Source organism: Coregonus lavaretus, assembly GCF_964263955.1.
Source record: "Coregonus lavaretus genome assembly, chromosome: 3".
NCBI classification, from domain to species: domain Eukaryota; kingdom Metazoa; phylum Chordata; class Actinopteri; order Salmoniformes; family Salmonidae; genus Coregonus; species Coregonus lavaretus.
This window is the reverse complement of record NC_139990.1, coordinates 69,570,905-69,592,968: the sequence shown is the minus strand read 5'-3', so window position 1 is coordinate 69,592,968 and position 22,064 is coordinate 69,570,905. Positions and strand designations below refer to the sequence as shown.

General features: G+C 44.5%; 1 protein-coding gene across 1 annotated transcript in view; it reads right to left on the bottom strand.

Annotated features, from left to right (window-relative positions):
• The window catches only part of LOC311114534 (forkhead box protein O6-like), a gene marked incomplete at both ends in the record, with an annotated part of 37,793 nt that extends 17,275 nt beyond the window's left edge, over window positions 1–20,518 (bottom strand). Inside the window, one exon of the mRNA XM_084157205.1 lies at window positions 20,018–20,518. Within this exon, the coding sequence (XP_084013331.1) occupies window positions 20,018–20,518 (501 nt within the window). The remainder of the gene's footprint in view (window positions 1–20,017) is intronic.
• Between the last annotated feature and the right edge of the window lie 1,546 nt (window positions 20,519–22,064).

The following is a 22,064-nucleotide window of genomic DNA, read 5'->3' as shown; positions in this document are numbered from 1 at the left end:
ATGCTGCATGGGGACGTATGGTCTATCTATGGGGCTGGGTAGGGATGTATGGGATTGTACGAGGCAGGAAAGTTAGACCTGGTTCACAGGGTGTGTACAGCACTGTGTGGGCTCATGCTGCACTGAGACATATGTATGGAGCTGAGTAGGGTTGTAAGGGGATGTAGTAGGATGTATGGGGTCGTACTGCACGAGGGCATATGGGGCTGTGTAGGGGAGTGTGGCGGTGTGGCTGCGTAGGCCAATAGGGATTATAGGGTCATACATACACAGGTCGCTATATGGAAAGGCATACAGGATATATATTGTATATATTGCAATGCCTCCTCTATAAAGGGATGAAAGCACTCATATGTCTAACAGTACTGTTGAATGTGCTTGTATATATTTGGGTTTGCTGTATGTGGTTGTGCATGTGTGTGTGATGGTTACAATATGCCCTCACGTGTTTAGGAACATCTTTGTGTGTCATTGAAAGTATGGTGCGTTCTATCTAGTGTGTGTGTGTGTGTGTGTGTGTTGCCTCTTCTCCTAGAGTTTCCGCCTGAGTGGTACTGTCAGTGGGTATCACTCAGTGTGGCAAGACGCATGGATCATTAGCAGAGATGGAGGGAGAGAGAGAGAGAGAGAGAGAGAGAGAGAGAGAGAAGGAGCAGAACGGAGGAGAGAATGAAGGAAGAGAGCGAGAAAGAGTCGGGCAGCGCATCTCAATATCCGTCTTGAGAGCATTACATACGGCACTGCACTCTCCTCTCAGTCACGCAATCACCCCACCGTAAAGGCAGAGACTCAGCCCCCCTTTTCTCCTCTGTCACTCTCTCTCCCTCCATTTTTCCCCCCTTCGCCCTGTCTCTTATTCACTCTCTCCAAATCTCTTCCCACATCGTTCACTCCGTTCATTCACTTTATCTTTATTATCACTTTTTATCTCTCCCTTGCTCCAAATAATATGCTCCAGTCTCATTTTTTCTTCACTCGTAGCATCTCTCCATGTTCTCCAACTCTGGAGCCTTCACATTCATTTCCTCTCTTTCCCTCTCTCCATCAATGTCACTTGCCTGCACTCTGGTCCATGGCGCTATGCAGCTACTGCTCTATGTCTTCAGACCCAGACCGACACACAGACACACACGTCTCTGCTACACAATCTTTCATTCCTCATCCGTTTTCCCAATCCTTTTCCGATCTCCTTCCTTCGCTCTGGGGCTATGCCCAGTGCAGAGATGCCTTATGCTAAATATTGAAAACAACATGGATGACATTTACTAGGATAATGGTTAACATTTGCCTGTATCCTTCTACAGAGCTGGGTCATGTTCATTAGGTACCAAATGGAAGAAAATAGACTGAAACAGGGAAGGACTACATAGAGTTCTCCAACAAGAAACACTCATTTACATTTTCTGTTGCAAAATGTTTGAAAATATTTTCCGTAGAGTGTCATAATGAACACGGCCCAGGATTCATACAAGCGCGGCACCAATTGTCCCCCATGCAATGGTGGCTTGCTTGCTTAGCGGGTTAGGGGGTTGAATAATTTCTTAGCGTACATCTGTTGGTGGTACCGTTAGCATTTTAACACACAAACAGATGATGGGATGCTGCATTTGTCCCTATGAAACATTTAGTGAGACCAGCACAGAGCTGCCTAGCGTAGCCCAGCGTTAGCCTCGCTAACACAGGAGCATAGTGAAGCTAAGTGATGCAATCTGGCCTGACGCCAACAGTGCTCTGAAACAGATTGAAGCCTCAGATTACATGCAGACAGAAATTAGACACATGTATGCCCACTCACTGCTTGGGAACCACGTGACTGCACATGTGCAAATGGGGCTGGGTGGATAGAGGACAGAGAGAGTTTCGGCAAGTAGGCTACGAGACTGTTGGAACAGTGTATTTGAGGGATGATTGAAAAAAAGATGGAATGATAGAGCAGCTAGCGACGGAGTGTGAAAAGGTGGGTAAATGAAAATCTGAAGCAGCCTAGACGCCTCATGTACAAAAGACAGGCAATCACATTGAGACTGCACACACTCACCTCCACACATGCACACACACAAACCCCTCTGTCAAGTCTGCAAACTCTCCACCATGTTTCAGCTGTCAATCTCCCCCACACTCCCCCTCTCTTGCCTGAGAGTGCAGGCATCTGATCACCCCCCTTTCCCCATGCTCTTGTCAGCATGTCACTCAGACCTTCTAGGTCCCGCCTTCCCGCCTCTCCTAACCATGACCTACTTCCTGCCTGGGTGCTGGGGCAGACCTCCTTGTGCTCCACGCCGTCACACGAGTTCATCCCGTCAGCTACCATCCTAGCCTGCTCTCCCGATCGCCGCTCACACACACACACACACAAACGAGTAACATAACAACCCAGCAACCTCTCCCTTATGACACAAATAAATTCATCACACACACATACACACACAGATCCAGTACATAACACAACAACCAAACAATCTCTCCCTTATGACAAACATCCATTCATAACACTCAGACACACATTCCCTTTCACTATAATCTCCACTCCAGACACATGCACAACTTCAGCTACACACACCCTTGACCTCAGCAACGTGGTCCTACGTGCGCATACACACACACACACACACCAACCCCCCTCTCTTCTGCACCACTGATTTATTTGCCTCCCCAGTCGGTCCGTCTGCATGGATCACTTGTAAGGATTTGAGAAAATACTTTTGCTAAGCTGATTGCTAAGGGGGGGGGGAACAAATTAACATTGCACAACTGCATAAAACCTTCTTGGGTCATGGTCTCCCTTATGTAATAGTGTTTCTGAGTTCCCGAAATACCACTCCCCCTCCTGACAGACACACAGCACCCGCCTCACCCCTTTTACCCATTCTGTTCTAATTGAGGGATCTTTTTTCGGAAGCTGTTATTGCTCTCATTTAATTATTTATTTTGTCGGGAAGCGCTGCAAAATCTGGTGGGATAAAAAGGTTGTGTGTGTGTGTGTGTGTGTGTGTGTGTGTGTGTTTTTACAGTAACTGTAACATATAGTATGTGTGTGTGTGTGTGTTTTTACAGTAACTGTAACATATAGTATGTGTGTGTGTGTGTGTGTGTTTTTACAGTAGCTGTAACATACAGTATGTGTGTGTGTGTGTGTGTGTGTGTGTGTGTTTTTTACAGTAACTGTAACATACAGTATGTGTGTGTGTGTGTGTTTTTACAGTAACTGTAACATACAGGATGTGTGTGTGTGTGTGTGTGTGTGTGTGTGTTTTTACAGTAACTGTAACATACAGTATGTGTGTGTGTGTGTGTTTTTACAGTAACTGTAACATACAGTATGTATGTGTGTGTTTTTACAGTAACTGTAACATACAGTATGTGTGTGTGTGTTTTTACAGTAACTGTAACATACAGTATGTGTGTGAGTGTATTTTTTTACAGTAACTGTAACATACAGTAAGTGTGTGAGTGTGTTTTTACAGTAACTGTAACATACAGTATGTGTGTGAGTGTGTTTTTACAGTAACTGTAACATACAGTATGTGTGTGAGTGTGTTTTTACAGTAACTGTAACGTACAGTATGTGTGTGAGTGTATTTTTTACAGTAGCTGTAACATACAGTATGTGTGTGAGTGTGTTTTTACAGTAACTGTAACATACAGTATGTGTGTGAGTGTGTTTTTACAGTAACTGTAACATACAGTGTGTGTGTGAGTGTGTTTTTACAGTAACTGTAACATACAGTATGTGTGTGTTTTTACAGTAACTGTAACATACAGTATGTGTGTGTGTGTGTTTTTACAGTAACTGTAACATACAGTATGTGTGTGAGTGAGTGAGTCTAGACCAGAGTAGAACCTGAGTAAAATTAGGTATATGTGAAGCGAAGGAGGGTTAGGTCTGTGTGTGCCTGTGGGTTTTTTATTTGTACGAAAGTAGGCTATATATATACTGTGTGTGAATTTTACAGTGAATATGTGATTTTGCGGATGCGTGTGTGTGTGTTTGTTTAACTATCCTTGTGGGTACCAGAAGTCCTCACAAGGATAGTAAAACAGAGAAAATTCAGACAAGTGGGGACATTGTGCCGATTAGGTTTAGGGTTAGGGTTACAGTTAGGGTTAGGGGTTACGATTAGGTTTAGGGTTAGGGGTTTTGGGTTAAGGTTAGGCATAGGGTTAAGGTTAGGGTTATGGTTAGGTTAAGGTTCAAGGTTAGGGTTAGATTTAGATTTAGGGTTAGGGGTTAGTGAAAATAGGATTTTGGATGGGAAGCAATTATTTGGTCCCCACAAGGATAGCAATATAAAACTCTGTGTGTGTGTATGTGTGTGTGTGTGTCTGTGTGTGTGTGACTGTATGCATTTATGAGTGCAGTGGGAGTGCACTAATGGACGCACACTTGAGCTGAAGTGCGCAGAGTAGCTGAAGTGCAGCCAAGTCTGGCTTCCAGTCCTGCTTGGAAGCTCTCTCTCTCTCTCTCTCTCTCTCTCTCTCTCTCTCTCTCTCTCTCTCTCTCTCTCTCTCGCTCTCTCGCTCTCTCGCTCTCTCGCTCTCTCTCTCGCTCTCTCCTGAATCCTCTCCCAAATGAAAAAAGATCATGGATCCATATGCCAACCCTGATCTATCCCCTCTTTCCTGTCCTCACCAAGGCGATGGAGAGAACAGGGGAAAGGAGGACAACACACAACAACCAGCAGTGACCTTTACCATGCTCTCACTGCCTCAGGACACAGCTAGGGAGAGGTTAGGTTAGCAACATGAATGAGCGTCTTACCTCTACGCATGGGGTGTACCTCAATAGCCAAAAGCAGCAACGTCTGACATATTGGGTATATCTCAATAGTCTAAAGTAGCATCGTCTCCTAGCCTTCTCTCCTTTGTATGTACTGATTAAAAAACAAAGGATAGGAGAGATCAAACAGTTTATACCTTCTTTAATGTGTCCACCGAATGAAGGGGATGAGAGAAGGAGACTTAAACTATTGAGATGCACCCCATTGTCAAATGACTTTATGGTAGGTGTAGCTGTCAAGTCCAGCCAAGACCTGTCAGGATCAATCCTTGAAGCTCTCTGGTACACTCTTACTAAAATGTTAGAACCATAAAAGGTTATTCAGCCGTCCCTGTAGGAGAAGCCTTTTTGGGTCCACGTAGAATCCTTTTTACCTAAGGTTCTTCTTTAGTAGAACCATAAAGGTTCTCTTACAGGGACAGCCAAAGAACCCTTTTATGGTTCTTTTCCGGGTACATCAGACTGGATACGGAGCTGAACCTACCGCTATAACAGCCAACTGTAGCCATAGCCTGGCTGTCCATCAATGACGGATACTCCTGTGGTCACAGGCAACTATAGGTCCCAAACTCACTATGGAAAACGTCAGTCGGATACAGTCAGAGAGCAGAGACAACTCTAAGACTGACATTTAGAGAGAAGAAAATAGAGGTGTTTATCATGTTAGTTTTGGTAATAAAAGAATGACTGAAGGAGAGAAAGAAGGAGAGATGAAACAGGACATCAAAAGAGGATGAAAGGAGTGGGAAGAAATTAGCAAGGGATGGTGAAATGAGTGATAAAAGGGGTACTTTGCGAGGAGGAATGAAAGTGACTGAAAGTGTGAAATAGAGCAAGAGAGGCGAGAAGTGAAGGGATTGAGTGACAGGAACTGGGTGTGTGAGAGAAGAAAAGCCCAATATACGAGAGAAAGGGAGTCAAAAGGAGAGAGCGGGAGAAAAAAGCGATAGAGAGAGAGACACAGGGAGACGGAAACAGAGAGAGAGAGAAAAAAGCCCAAGATACAAAGAGAAACAAAGAGAGAGCAAAGGAGAGAGGGAGAGAGAAAAAGAGTGAGAGAAAGACAGAGACGCAGAGAGAGATGCATGCAGAGAGACTGAAAAAGAGGGAGGCAGACGTGCTGGGTTCATTCCGGGCTATCTGCTGGCTCTGAGTTCAGCCCTCCTCACACAGGCAGAATACTAAACACCGGGCCCCGCGTCCTGACCTACATTCATCCCCACTGACACACAAATCCAGTTAGGACCGTCATATTTCAGCCGCTGACGGCCAGCCAGCCTGCTGGCCACCGCTAACCTCCCTCACCACCCCTGCCGCTACAGTCCCTAATAGGGTTGGAAAATTCCCAAAACGTTCTCAAAGTTCCCTGTTTTTTGTGAAGATTTCCAGGTTGGAGAATTCCCTCAGAGTTCATTCCCCGCCGATTCCAAAAATCCTTCAAAGACGATTTCTGAAAAACCAGGGAACTTTGGAAACATTTGGGGATTTTTAAAACTATACCCCTACCTCCAATGAACAGAGCCCCCAATGTAGTACCTTAGGCTGAAGTTGGGTTTAGACACTGATCCAAGATCCGATTTGTGCCCACCCCCTCAGTTGCATAAAGTTGGGATTAGGGGAGGGTAACCTGATCCTAGACCTGTTTCTGAGTGCAACTTGTACCTTGAGTGACCCAGCTGACCACCAACAGCCAAATCCATCAACTGCATGGGCGGAAGTAGGCTACATACAGGTGTACAGGGATAGCCATTAACCATTAGCATAACAAGCAGACACTGTAACTCTTCTCAGCCCCTGTCTCCTCCTCACTCTCATATCAACCTGACAACGATATGTCAAGGTTCTGTCAAAGGTAACTAAATTTCCCTTTGTGATCCAGCCCTCTTCATCACCCTTTAGGGTGATTACCTGTTGAGCCATGTGGTTGCGGGAACCTTAGATAAACTGATACACGGCTCACACACACACTGATAGATGGCCCAGATCCACACACATGCACACACACACACTGACAGGCAGCCTGACAGACAGGCTGAGAGGAGTGGGACAGATGGGGATGCACCACCTCAAGCTGGCCAAAGATGGAGTGTCATGAAATACAGCACCTAACAGGACATACATCACCCACCCAGCCTCTCTCCCTCTGTCTCTCTTCTCTCCCTCTCTCCCCTCCTCCCTCTTGCTCTCTCTCTTCCTCTTTCCTCACTCTCTCTTCCTCCCTCTCTCTTTCCCTCTCTTTCCCCTTTCTCTCCCTCTCTCTTTCCCTCTCCATCTCTTCTCTCTCTTTCCCCTTTCTCTCCCTCTCTCTTTCCCTCTCCATCTCTTCCCTCTCTTTCCCATTTCTCTCCCCCTCTCTGACACACGTCCAGCCATCAATCGCTGCATACAGACAATCTCCAACGAAGAGAAAAATTGAGTTATGAAATATGAGCACCTAGAGTTTCTGTGATAATTTTTTTTGTGGCTCTGAGAGAAATATGGCTTCCAGTGTTTCTCCGTATGAAGACTGAAGAGAGAAACATTAATGTTGTTTTTGTAACAACATCCTTTTCTTACTTTATTTTTATATTTTTGTAAATAATAAATAACATTTATACATTTTTTTAAATTATAAAGTAACACCATCCTCATGTCAGCAAATGGTTGATTATTCATATGCATGTCTGACAGGTTCATGGCCATTATTCTGTTTTCTCAATGGGGATTCCACACAGACATAAAGAAGGACAAAAGACTGAACGGAAAACCATCACTGAGTACATTATGTAAATGTCGGTGTTGCATTACATAAAACGTAATTTCATCACACTGTACAATGTATATCAAGATAGTTTTATCATAACAACAATAAAGACTGGAAAAAGCCTAAATGGAACTCACAGGGTCGAGTTGCCTCACATAAAACAATGTTGTCATTCTAAACTTCAACACACTGTAGGCTTTTATCACTATATCAATCATAACAATACATGACATTCCACAAACGTTGCTATAGCAATATACTAGGCCTACTGTAGAAACTGCTCATCTGATCTGTAAGTAAGTATAAATAGTATGTTTGTGACATTCCGTGCACAGTATGAGGTGTACAGTGCAATACAGAAGGTAACATTGTTGTGGCCGTATGAAGGAAGGAGAACAGGAGAGAGCTGGGATGAATACTGGAGGCAGAGAGTCAAACCTGGGTTCAAATACTATTCAAAATCATTTCAAATCCTTTATCTGGGCTTGATTGAGCTTGCCTGGCACAATGTCACCAATGGAATAGCAGCAAAATGGCCAAACCCCAAACATCGCCCATCTGGCACTCCAGACTAGCTCAAACGCTCTAAGTATTTGAATGATTTCGAATAGTATGTAAACCCAGGTTTACTGAAGGCAGAGTGAATATGAGGGCTGTGCTAGGAGTCTATACACAGTGGGACTGCTGCCTTGCCTGAGTGGAGCAGGCTGCCTGCAATTAAGGTGAAATCAGGGAGAAATCTGCACTGCCTTGATAATGAGCCTCGTCTGAATTATTAATGAGAAGCCGTTCCCCCGGGAACCAAACTCCCACTGAGCCCATCAGCCGCATGTGAGCACTCTCTCTCTCTCTCTCTCTCTCACACACACACACACACACACACACACACACACACACACACACACACACACACACACACACACACACACACACACACAGACACACACTGTATATGAGTAAGCACACACACACACGCATGTAAGCGCACACACACATACATATGGCACACACACAGAGGTATACAGTACGTGCACACATATACATAATACCAAAGGAGGTTGGTGGCACCTTAATTGGCGAGGATGGGCTCTTGGTAATGGCTGGAATGGAAAAAGTGGAATGGTATCAAACACATGATGATGAGTATGTGTTTGATGCCATTCCATTTGCTCCGTTCCAGCCATTATTACGAGCCGTCCTCCCTTCAGCAGCCTCCACTGCATAATACACATTGACATGCACCCAAACAGACACAGACACACAGACAGAGACACATATGTATTCACAGACTCAAGCTCACCGACTCACTCATAGCTAGACCAAGTTCCTCACAAGCACCGACAACCTTTCATTGAACACAATAGCAATATGTTATCAGCTGCTTCATGAGCCTTTGTGATTTCTCCATGTAATGAAAAGGGCTCTACAATTTCTTTATTTTCAAATTCAAGAAAGAATGGGAACAGATAGGCTTCACTATGTACCTATCCAAATGAATCGCTCCCAAACCAACCAACGCGCATGTAAAAGGGCTCGTACCTAAGCATTTCACGGTAAAATACCTGTTGTATTCGGCATGTGACAAATCAAATATGATTTGATTTCAGCAGAAGACAGCTTGATGTGGAGCTTGAAATCGACTTAAAAGACATTGTTGCTAATATTTGAGTCACTCCCATTGAGACTCATCTCCTACAGACAAACAAGATGGCTACCAACGTACATACGTTTTCTCAACCACATGCAATGGAACTATAACCACCAATAAACTGCTAAATATCTAAGAAAATAAATTAGACAGGACTCTGTATATCAGTGCCATGAGCTATCGTACCGCCTTCGCATTCACGTAAACATGCGCACATCTACATTCACCAAAACCTCCAAAACAAAGCCTTTTGGTAAGTAAACACAAGCCAAGCAGAAGTATACGAATTTGGTTTGGGGTGAAAATAGAGCATTTTACCATAAGGACCGACCACATCCAGACCCAGCTTTTATTGGGCACAATACAACACCAATGAAAGGTCTAGCTCTCTAACTCAGTGTCTCTTTTAACTTTTTGTTTCGTTGGAATGTAGGCATAGTTGCGGATAACTCATTGTGCACCGGGTGAGTTAGTTGGTTGGTTGGATCATGATGTATAGATAGAGCAACACAAAAGCAGGCCTCCCCCTCTTCCTTCTTTACTTCCCCATCTGCTCCCCCTCCTCCTCCTCCCTTTGGCACCCCCATCCAACCCTGGCAGGGTAGAGAGAGAAATGTAGAAAGAGATGTGCTTTCTCAGAGGATCCAATGTTGGCCCAATGCTGAGAACAGAAAACCCCCCATCCTCCCTTCCTTCCCTTGACTGTGGACGTTCCAAACTCGTAAAGCGCCTCGGCACACCAAGTCCCAAGCTGTAAAAGGCGTCACCAAAAGCCTTTGACTCTTACCAAACAACGCCACACCTCCCCAAAGAGCCAATCCGCCCCAAGTCCAGCAAGTTTCAAAACAAAAACACTACAACGTCTACATTATTACATTACTTTCCCTTTCATCATACCCCCCCACCCCACCCCACGGGCCTCACCACCAAGAACACAGTGTTCCTCCATGGGTGGTGCTCTGAGCCACAGGGATAGTGTGTGGGTAGGAACCAGTCCAGTTAGAGGGTGATGATGTGACCCTGCAGGAATGGCAATCCACTTTTTAAATGAGCAGAGTCCTAGAGACCAAGCCTCACTCACAACACTGCCTTTACAAACCTCAGCCTGAGAAAACTAGAGAAATTGTGGTTTAGTGTGGTAAGTCTCAACATGGAAACCCTCCAAGTGAGTAACCCTATGTGACTAGGGTTGTGTCCCAAATGGTGTCCTATGCCCTACATAGTGTACTACTTTTGTCAGAGCTCTATGGGACGTGGTCAAAAGTAGTACACTAAATATTTACATTTACATTTACATCATTTAGCAGACGCTCTTATCCAGAGCGACTTACAAATTGGTGCATTCACCTTATGATAGCCAATGGGACAACCACTTATTTTTTTTATATTTTTTTATATATATATATATATTTTGTGGGGGGGGGGGGGTAAAAGGATTACTTTTATACTATCCCAGGTATTCCTTAAAGAGGTAGGGTTTCAAGTGTCTCCGGAAGGTGGTCAGTGACTCCGCTGTCCTGGCGTCGTGAGGGAGCTTGTTCCACCATTGGGGTGCCAGAGCAGCGAACAGTTTTGACTGGGCTGAGCGGGAACTGTGCTTCCGCAGAGGTAGGTGGACCAGCAGGCCAGAGGTGGAAGAACGCAATGTCCTCGTTTGGGTGTAGGGACTGATCAGAGCCTGAAGGTAAGGAGGTGCCGTTCCCTTCACAGCTCCATAGGCAAGCACCATGGTCTTGTAGCAGATGCGAGCTTCAACTGGAAGCCAGTGGAGTGTGCGGAGGAGCGGGGTGACGTGAGAGAACTTGGGAAGGTTGAACACCAGACGGGCTGCAGCGTTCTGGATGAGTTGTAGGGGTTTAATGGCACAGGCAGGGAGCCCAGCCAACAGCGAGTTGCAGTAATGACAAGTGCCTGGATTAGGACCTGTGCCGCTTCCTGTGTAAGGTAGGGTCGTACTCTGCGAATGTTGTAGAGCATGAACCTACAGGATCGGGTCACCGCTTTGATGTTAGCAGAGAACGACAGGGTGTTGTCCAGGGTCACGCCAAGGTTCTTTGCACTCTGGGAGGAGGACACAACGGAGTTGTCAACCGTGATGGCGAGATCATGGAGCGGGCAGTCCTCCCCCGGGAGGAAGAGCAGCTCCGTCTTAGAGTGCCATTTCCAACATATTTCGAATGATACAGATACAGCTGGAGAGGGGAAATCCATGCAGTATCATTATTGGTGAGATAAGATCTGTGAGAGATGTGATGTGATGGCTGTAAGGAGACGCATGCCGCTTATGGCACTCTGGGTAACTGGCAGAGGCAGGAGACTCCTAACAAGTAAGACATTTAACCTGAATTGGCCCGTGCTAGGATAAACCTGAGGGGAGACGTAGAGAAGGAACGAGAGAACATATTGAAATTGGTAAATAAAGACAGACAGTGTGGTGTTATAAGTGTGGTTGTCTGTGAGATAGACAGATAGAGACAGTGGGAATATAATTGTATAATTTCAAAGGGAAAACGCTATTGTTTTTCACATTAGTGCCTTTTCGGCATTTTGTGAATTTGAATGCTTGCCCATGCTTTGGTAATTTGCATGTACAGTTGAAGTCGAAAGTTTACATACACTTAGGTTGGAGTCATTAAAACTCGTTTTTCAAGCACTCCACAAATTTATTTTTAACAAACTATAGTTTTGGCAAGTCGGTTAGGACATCAGTAACAGTAATTTTTCCAACAATTGTTTACAGACAGATTATTTCACTTATAATTCACTGTATCACAATTCCAGTTGGTCAGAAGTTTACATACACTAAATTGACTGTGCCTTTAAACAGCTTGGAAAATTCCAGAAAATGATGTCATGGCTTTAGAAGCTTCTGATAGGCTAATTGACATCATTTGAGTCAATTGGAGGTATACCAGCGGATGTATTTCAAGGCCTACCTTCAAACTCAGTGCCTCTTTGCTTGACATCATGGGAAAATCAAAAGAAATCAGCCAAGACCTCAGAAAAAGTATTGTAGACCTCTACAATTCTGGTTCATCCTTGGGAGCAATTTCCAAATGCCTGAAGGTACCACGTTCATCTGTACAAACAATAATACGCAAGTATAAACACCATCGGTCCACGCAGCCGTCATACCGCACAGGAAGGAGACGCGTTCTGTCTCCTAGAGATGAACGTTCTTTGGTGTGAAAAGTGCAAATCAATCCCAGAACAACAGCAAAGGACCTGGTGAAGATGCTGGAGGAAACAGGTACAAAAGTATCTATATCCACAGTAAAACAAGTCCTATATCGACATAACCTGAAAGGCCGCTCAGCAAGGAAGAAGCCACTGCTCCAAAACCGCCATAAAAAAGCCAGACTACGGTTTGCAACTGCACATGGGGACAAAGATCATACTTTTTGGAGAAATGTACTCTGGTCTGATGAAACAAAAATAGAACTGTTTGGCCATAATTACAATCGTTATGTTTTGAAGGAAAAAGGGGATGGCTTGCAAGCCGAAGAACACTATCCCAACCGTGAAGCACGGGGGTGGTAGCATCATGCTGTGGGGGTGCTTTGCTGCAGGAGGGACTGGTGCACTTCACAAAATAGATGGCATCATGAGAAGGGAAATTATGTGGATATATTGAAGCAACATCTCAAGACATCAGTCAGGAAGTTAAAGCTTGGTCGCAAATGGGTCTTCCAAATGGACAATGACCCCAAGCATACTTCCGAAGTTCTGGCAAAATGGCTTAAGGACAACAAAGTCAAGGTATTGGAGTGGCCATCACAAAGCCCTGACCTCAATCCTATAGAACATTTGTGGGCAGAACTGAAAAAGCGTGTGCGAGCAAGGAGGCCTACAAACCTGACTGAAATGTCAGAATAATAATAGAGAGAATGATTTATTTCAGCTTTTATTTATTTCATCACATTCCCAGTGGGTCAGAAATACACTAAATTAGTATTTGGTAGCATTGCCTTTAAATTGTTTAACTTGGGTCAAACGTTTCGGGTAGTCTTCCACAAGCTTCCCACAATAAGTTGGGTGAATTTTGGCCCATTCCTCCTGAGCTCTGTCACCCAACTTATTGTGGGAAGCTTGTGGAAGACTACCCGAAACGTTTGACCCAAGTTAAACAATTTAAAGGCAATGCTACCAAATACTAATTTAGTGTATGTAAACTTCTGACCCACTGGGAATGTGATGAAATAAATAAAAGCTGAAATAAATCATTTTCTCTATTATTATTCTGACATTTCACATTCTTAAAATAAAGTGGGGGGAGCATCAAATTTTGACGGTTAAATTTAGTCATTAATTCCGAATGGTTAAGGAAAGAGTTAAGGTTTGGGAGAGGGTTAAAATTGAGTGCCTTGTACTGGGATTGAACACGCAACTCTCTGTGCTCGCTAGCAAGCCGCAAGCCTACTTGATGGTAATAGCGCTCACCACTGCCCATAGCGGACGGTTTTGAAGGCATCTTCCGACGTCCTGGGGACCTGAACGAATGTCAAATATTGCCTTGGATCTGGAGTGACCTGGCTGGTGTGTGCAAGCATGTACATAACAGAGAGTGTGTGCCAAGAGAGAGTTACTGTATAAGGTGTTCATAATCAGACATCCAGCATGTATCATCTGTGCTGTCATTGTGTGCGTCTCTCTCTGTGTCTCTCTCTGTGTCTCTCTCAAATTACTCCATTCCCCTGAGCCCAAAGAGAGGATAGAATATGAATCAGCTGAAGTCTAGGATGGTTTCCAGTCTTGCACCCACAGACTACCCACCCTCAACACACACTCACTCACGCACGCACACACATACTCACGCGCACACACACACTCACGCACAATCAAGAGTTCTCAGTCTCCTTTCTGTGCTAAGCTTTTACACACAAAGTCATACACATATTCTATCTCATAAACACAAACTCTCTCACACGCAGAGATAGCCATATCCCTCTTATTTCTCAACTGGAGTGTTTCTCGCCTACTTCTGCTAAGGCCTGTGTGTACTGACAGTACTATGAGTGTCTCGACATCTCTCCACAGAGGTTGGCACACATGTCAGTGTAATGTATGTAGAAATCAATAACTAAACAGATATGATCCAATTGACTTTATCCCCTTTATGAGTAATGACTGTATTGTAACACTGTAATAAGATTGTGTGATTGTCAGCGGAGACATGGGTCGTGTTCATTAGGGCAGGCAACGGAAAATGTTCTACAACGTTTTGCAACAGAAAACGAAAGAGTCCCTCCCTGTTTCAGTCCATTGTCTTTAATTTGATGCCTAATGAATACAAAATGTTAAACCCTCCCTCCCCTCATCCTCCTGATGCTTTCTAGTTTGGTTGATTTCTGTCCAGCAGCTAGCTAGCAGCTGACCTGTGCCCTGCTGGTCTGGGCGGCCCGTTATCTAAAGACACGTTATAAATAACAGTCTCGTCACTTCAGATTAGAGCTTCGCAATCCCCTGGCATCTGACTGCCTGCAGCTTACACACACACATATACCCAAAGTAGCACAAAGAACCACACACATTCAGAGCCCCCCCCCCCCCCCCCCCCCACAAAGGTCATATAGAAATACTAATTCTCTGCCAAACAAAGGGAAAATACCAAATTCCATATGCAGGCAACACACACACACACACAATCAACATCTTCATTAGCCCCTAACACAGGAGAATCCCTTGAACCTCCTTGAACTAAATGAAGTTAGTAGCCCCTGCAGGCATTACACACACAAGCACCGATAAAACACACCGTTATAGACATTAGGAAGTCAGCGCCAAGGCTGCGCACCATTCTCTGCAGTGACACGCTGTCACACCAATCAGAGGGGCCAAACACACACGTATATAGAATGAGACAACCCCTCCCCCTGCAGTATTCCCCACAAAGACACACCCACCACCCACTGTTGACCCTTTGTTGTGTGTTGTCAGCATCATGTGTGTGTATGTTCTGTGTGGGTCTATGTCTGTGTGTGCTTGCCCTCATACGTGCGTGTTCGTTTCTATGCTTGTGTGTGTTTGCGTACCTGCATGTGCGTGTCCGTGTGTGCGTGGCCAACCCCACAAAGCCCATGCACTATAGTAGCCTCCTCTAAGGAGGTGATTAGGTTCAGGCCAGGGCCTCAGATTCCAGCCTTCCTAGAAGTCAGAAGAGCAGGTATTTACAGTCAGCTGTTGGTTGTTGTCAGTACTGTCTAGGACCAAGAGGGAATCCAGAGTCCATTCCAGACCAAGAAAGAGAGAGGAACTGGAAGCTTAAAAGACTACCTGCTTTTAGACCAGATTAGAACTATTACATACAGACCTCTTTTAATAGCTGTCTGCCTGTCCCTCTCCTTTTAGCTGACCCCTCCCCCTCTCATCCTCCTCCACAAACCATGCAAACCATTTCATTACATTTCATCATTTCATCAGCAGCTTACAAATGTATTCGTCTTTTATCTTTTCTTCTTCTCCCGCAAACAAAAAAAACACCAACTGTTCCCACATCAAATGCTTCTGCCTATTGATTGAAATGGGAATGTAGTGTATGATGCAATCAATCTTATCCAACTCTCACACACACTCGCACGCACATTACGAATAATTAGGGAGCCTGCTATGATTGTTTAAGTATGTGAATGTGTATGGGGAGGGAGATAGCATCTACAAACAACTGACTCATAATTTGGACTGTGCTGCGAGTCTGCGACAGTATTTGCATCAAAGCAGTTGGTCAAAAACTGGATGTTAAACCCCTGCACAGTCCATCATTTAAAGTGATTATCGACTATACCATTTGTTTTTATTACATACAAATGGCTGCTGTACGGACGATGGGGTTGTGTCGCATTAAACACTGTCTCCTCAGGCCTGAGTATGCGAGTGCCTCCTCTAAGTGTATGTTTACATTACCTACCACGTCTCTCAATGAAACCAGGCCAGGACTATTGCCATTACGCCTTGCTTTAAACAACTTACCTAAACACCTTCATTACCTGGGATGGGCCGTGCTTCTCGCCTCGCACGTTCATAATAACCCTGGCCCTCAGACTTCCTCAGTCTTCCAAGGAGTCAAACCCCCTAATTTGCCCGTTTCGTAACTGTCGGGCTCGCTGACTGGGTGACACTAGTGCTAAAGATAAAGCTGGGCTGTCGCTTAGCGGTTAGTGTCTGTTAGCATTGGTTAGCGCCTATTAGCATGGTTAGCGTCTGTTAGCGGTGCCACTGTCGTCAAGGTACAGGGCAGGGATAACAAGGGCTAAGCCACCTGCAGACACACCTTAGCAGTGCTCACTTAAATGGGATGGACTTCAGAGTTAAGAGTCAGTCAGGTGCTTGGTGATTAAGGCTAAGCAGACTAAAGGACTGAACTTGACTTACTCCTCAACTCGTGACTACCTAAGTGCACCCTACTCCCTATATAATGCACTACTTTTGACCAGGGCCCTTATGGGATAGGGTGCCATTTGGGACACACACACAAGGTCTCTTTTAGAAACATAGGCTACAACGGGTGTTTATGTGAAGACGACCAAAATCCACACAGAGAGACATACAGATCTTAAAGACAAAGTTGCATTTAAATGGCAAAGAAACACTTAAAACCCCAGGCCTCCAAGCATTTCTCACATGTACACCAATAAAGTGTTTGTGTCATTACTATGAGCTTGGTTGTGAAAGACTAAATTGACACTTGCCAAGCATGGAATACCTGGTAGGTGATGAACTGACATCTGTGCGATTTTCGCTCTTTTATGGGGTGGTATTAGCATAGTTCTGAATCCTCTGTCTATGTGTTCTGGTGTTGATTACTAGCTGTGGTCCTTTCAAAGCTGCTTCTTGGGCCATGTTCAAGGCTAGCTTTGTTAAACATTGCAATGTCATGAATAGAGCTCACATTATTACTTATCCTACAAAAGAATGTCAGAGAGGCATGTTTGTTGTACGTAACATCTGAACACTCCACAACGTTATGCCCTGTTAAACATGCCCCTTGTGATACCCTGAAATAACCATGTCTGACCAGTCTATTGACAGTAAGTAGTAAAGCACTCAAACTACTCCTGATGATTTTCTCATATGTTTTGGAGGATCTCACCATTAAAATGTGAGGGTAAAACCGTCACAACAAAGCCTACATGTACAGTGGTTGTGTTCATATGTATATACTGTATTCTAGTCAAGGATTATCCTATATAACTACTGTTGCACACACCTTTTCTATTCATATACTGTCCATAATGTCTATACACACCATCATATACATATACACTGAGTGTACCAAACATTAGGAACACCTTCCTAATATTGATTGCACCCCCTTTTGCCCTCAGAACAGCCTCAATTTGTCAGGGCATGGACTCTACAAGGTGTCAAAAGTGTTCCACAGGGATTCTGGCCCATGTTGACTCCAATGCTTCCCACAGTGGTGTGAAGTTGACTGGATGTCCTTTGGGTGGTGGACCATTATTGATACACACAGGAAACTGTTGAGCATGAAAAACCCTGCAGCATTGCAGTTCTTGACACACTCAAACCGGTGCTACCATAACTACTACCATACCCCGTTCAAATGCACTTAAATATTTTGTGTTGCTCATTCACCCTCTGAATGGCACACATACACAACCCATGTCTCAATTGTCCCAAGGCTTAGAAATCCTTCTTTAACCTGTCTCCTCCCCTTCATCTACACGGATTGAAGTGGATTTAAAAAGGTGACATCAATAACGGATCATAGCTTTCACCTGGATTCACCTGGTCAGTCTATGTCATGGAAAGAGAAGTTCTTAATGTTTTGTGTACTCAGTGTATATTCTGGACTCTGACATTGCTCGTCCTGATATTTCTTACTTTTTTGGATTTGTGTATATTGTTTTGTATTGTTAGGTATTACTACACTGTTGGAGTTAGAAACACAAGCATTTCGCTGCACCTACAAAATATGTGTACACGACCAATACCATTTTATTTTATTTTATTTGGTGCGATCACACAGACCGAAAAAGAGACAATGACAGTAGCTTTCAAAACAGCCTCTTACATTTTAGCAGACGCTCTTATCCAGAGTGACTTACAGTTAGTGAGTGCATACACTTTTCATACTGGCCCACCGTGGGAATCGAACCCACAACCCTGGCGTTGCAAGCGCCATGCTCTACCAACTGAGCTACAGGAGGCCTCTTGAGAGGGAACCAACAGGAATGACTGACAGCAGATTGACAGCAAACCTGAGAGGGGATACAACAGTCAATCCCACTGTATGCACGACACAGTTCAAACTGCTGTGAATTTCACAAAGTTTCTAAAAGGGCTCTTCTGGTCTACAGGGACAAGGGTTCTACATGGAACCTTTTTCATGCAAAATGTTTCTTTGGAACCTTGTCTCTATGAAAGAAAGGATTCCAAAAGTGTTCTTTGTTAGGTGAAAAGGTTCTACCTGGAACCATAAAGGGCTTTTCTACAGGGACAAGTGTTGGGGTGTGGGTTTATAACACTCACACCTGTGACCTCATCATGTCTCGCCCTCAAGATCTCCTCTCTGAGAGGTACAAGATCAACAGCCACACTTGTGCCTCTAACTGTCCTTGTTACTTTGGGATTCCATGTTTATGTTCTTAACATTAGGTTGTGTTAATGTAGAACAGGGATATGAGTGAGACGTATAATAATGAGGCTGATACAGTAAAACAGGCAGACATCCAGGAGAGGTTGCTCTAGGCTGCTGGCGAGACAGGCGGTAGCCTGTGTGCACGCGTCTGGAGAAAAGCACCTTTTGAATAGCCTACCCCCTGGGCACAGACGTCAATTAAACGTCTATTCCATGTTGGTTCTATGTAATTTCATTGAAATGACGTGGAAACAACATTGATTCAACCAGTGTGTGCCCAGTGGGTATTTACACTATGGACAGCTGACCAGCTACAAGTGTCTCTCAAATGACACCTTAAAAAGAGAGTATACAGTAGGTTTACAACAAATATTTGTAGTGAAAAATGATTTCTATTGGCTATATGCCTCTGTCTAGGGCCTATTTTGATGTCTAACACAGATAGTGTGAGAGAGAAAAAAAGGAGAGTGAGAGCGAGAGAGAGGAGACAGAAACCAAAGGAATCAATATAAAAATGCATGCCATGTGTGCATTTTCATGATCATAGGCTTTGAAACGGGGGCGGTTCCTCATCAGCCTTTACTGTATATTACATTTTAGTCATTTAGCAGACGCTCTTATCCAGAGCGACTTATAGTTAGTGAATACATATTTATTTATATACTGGCCCCCCGTGGGAATCGAACCCACAACCCTGGCGTTGCAAACGCCATGCTCTATCAACTGAGCTACATCCCTGCCGGCCATTCCCTCCCCTACCCTGGACGAATTGTGCGCCGCCCATGAGTCTCCCGGTCGCGGCCAGCTGCGACAGAGCCTGGATTCGAACCAGGATCTCTAGTGGCACAGTTAGCACTGCGATGCAGTGCCTTAGACCACTGCGCCACCCAGGAGTACAATACATGTAGCCAAACTAAATATGGAATTATGAAGGTATGGACAGTGCTTTTCCAACCTCTACCCATCTCCATTCCATTGTGCTGTCAATGGTAGGCATTCCATTGTGCTGTCAATGGTAGGCTACAGTAATTCATTGATCAGTGCCATTGATGAGAGGGATAATTACATGGCACCATTCATGCGTAACGAATCCAAAAGTGTGACGTGGCAATTTAATATACAGTATATGTGCAATAATGTAGCCTATAGCCCAGGAATAGCCTACCCAATGTTGTCTTGACTGAGACTTCTGGTGTGTTTAATATCGACATAAAGTATTTCCTATTATAACCTTTGTAGACATGCGCTTACCTTCCATCCAGCTGAACTATTACTATCGCCCTTATCCTTGAAATAGGGAACATAGCGGACCATCCAATCGTAGACCTGTGATAGCGTGAGTCTTTTTTCAGGGGTGCTTTCAATGGCTCGTGTGATAAGGTCCGCGTACGACTGGTTACCCCATGCGTTCCGCCGCGAGGATTTGGCTTTGCGCAATTGTCCAGTCACATCAAGTGCCGCGCCGGCCAAGCATGGGTGCGACGCGCCGATGGGAGCCGGGGCGACTGCTGGATGCTTCAGCTCCGTCGGCGTGCCACCCATTCTCCCCGCTCTGCACGCTGAAACGGCTAGATTGTCATCTGGTTCCACCTTGATGGTGGTTAGTGGAAGACACCCATTGACCTCCTGTACTTCGGGGAAATCCTCCGGACAAGGCAGTGGCCAAGTGCACGAGCGAGCCCGGCTTTGCGGCTCGAAATCCGAATCGATATCAACCTGATGAACCAATTCGTCGTCCTCCATCATCAACATTTATCCTCAGTTGTGAAGGAATAACCCGGTTAGAAAGAAATACAATACCTCCACAATTCCCGTATTGTCTCCAATACTAGGCCTACTTCAAGCCGAAATCCGTCTCGTGACGCGGATATAAGGTAACGATCAAATCTCAGACAAGCCGGCTGCTGTGGAGATGGACGATTTTGAATGGCTCGTCTGCAGTAGGCTATCACAACCCGCATGTAACGATAAGAGTAGCAATAATAGTAACAATAATCGTTCTCCCATTTTACCTGAAATCAAACATGTTACATTTGGGAAATTATGAATTGTCGATTGCCTACATCTCCAGCAACTAGAGTCAATCCAAATGCATGTTATCAATGTTTGTTAATCCGGCTGCAGCAACAGATGATATATCATATAACGAGAATAGAGATGCAGAGAGCCGTCGAAAGAATCCGCCAAAACATAGACAATAATTGTAAAATCAACAGGATTGTGCAGACAGCACAGACAAGCGATGATGTGTGATTACCGTAAATTATTAAATATTCCAGTCTTCACGGAATAGGCTGGCAAATGCAAGTTCATTCACAGTCACACGCAAACGATTCCGAATTCAATTGCAATGATACTTTTAAAAAATCGTGTCTTTTAAAAAAGCGACACACTTCCAGACAGTGCACAGTCCAGCATCAGTCTGTTCTTGTCCACTTGATAAAATTACTAATCACACGTCTTGCTCGCCTCTAGTATTTCTAACATGTAGCCTATCTAATCTCCAATCTGCTTTTCTCACTCTCAGATCCCCTCACATGTCCTCATTTAATAAAACTCGTTTCGTAGATGTGAACTGATGATGACGCGCTGGCGCTGTGGTGTGGAATAATTGCTGCCATTGGATGGCGCGCATAAAAACATTACTCCCAGAACATGCTTAGAGGTAAGACACCCCGGTCCGAACTCTCACACATATCATATCAACGCCATCATAAAGCGGTAGAAAAATATCCATGGCCCAAAAAAATTTAAACATGAAAAATATGTAAAATGTTCTTAATCTCTGGAAAGGCGGCTGCTGCGCGTTTTAATGCAACCGTTGGTCTCCAGATTCCAATTAGCCTAATGCGCGCTCCGAAATTCAGTTTCACTCTTAAGAGAATTTGGTGCAGATATCCTCTCTTAATGTCTTTATGATCAGTTGATAATCTCCTTTTGGCGGCGCGGTGTCCAAAAAGACCCACTGATGCGCAAAGCGTCTCTGATGGTGCGCCAGAACAGCGGGAGTGTAGTTTTCTACCACAATTAGATAGATTTAGTTCAGATTACCAGAGATTAGGTAACCCCATATTCTAATCCGATATGAGTGAGGAAAAAATGCTATGGCGATATGCTGTTCAATTATCTCTGCTCTATTCCCTTCATCACCGGAAGAAAAAAAAAGTAGACTTAACAAATTTTAGCACATCATTTTCTAAAATCGCATTTGCCAAATTTCGATGCGTTACAGCAGCCTGTATATTTCTACACAGCAGGCAGGACTGTTGTGGATGTCAGACTCCCAGTGGCAGCCCCT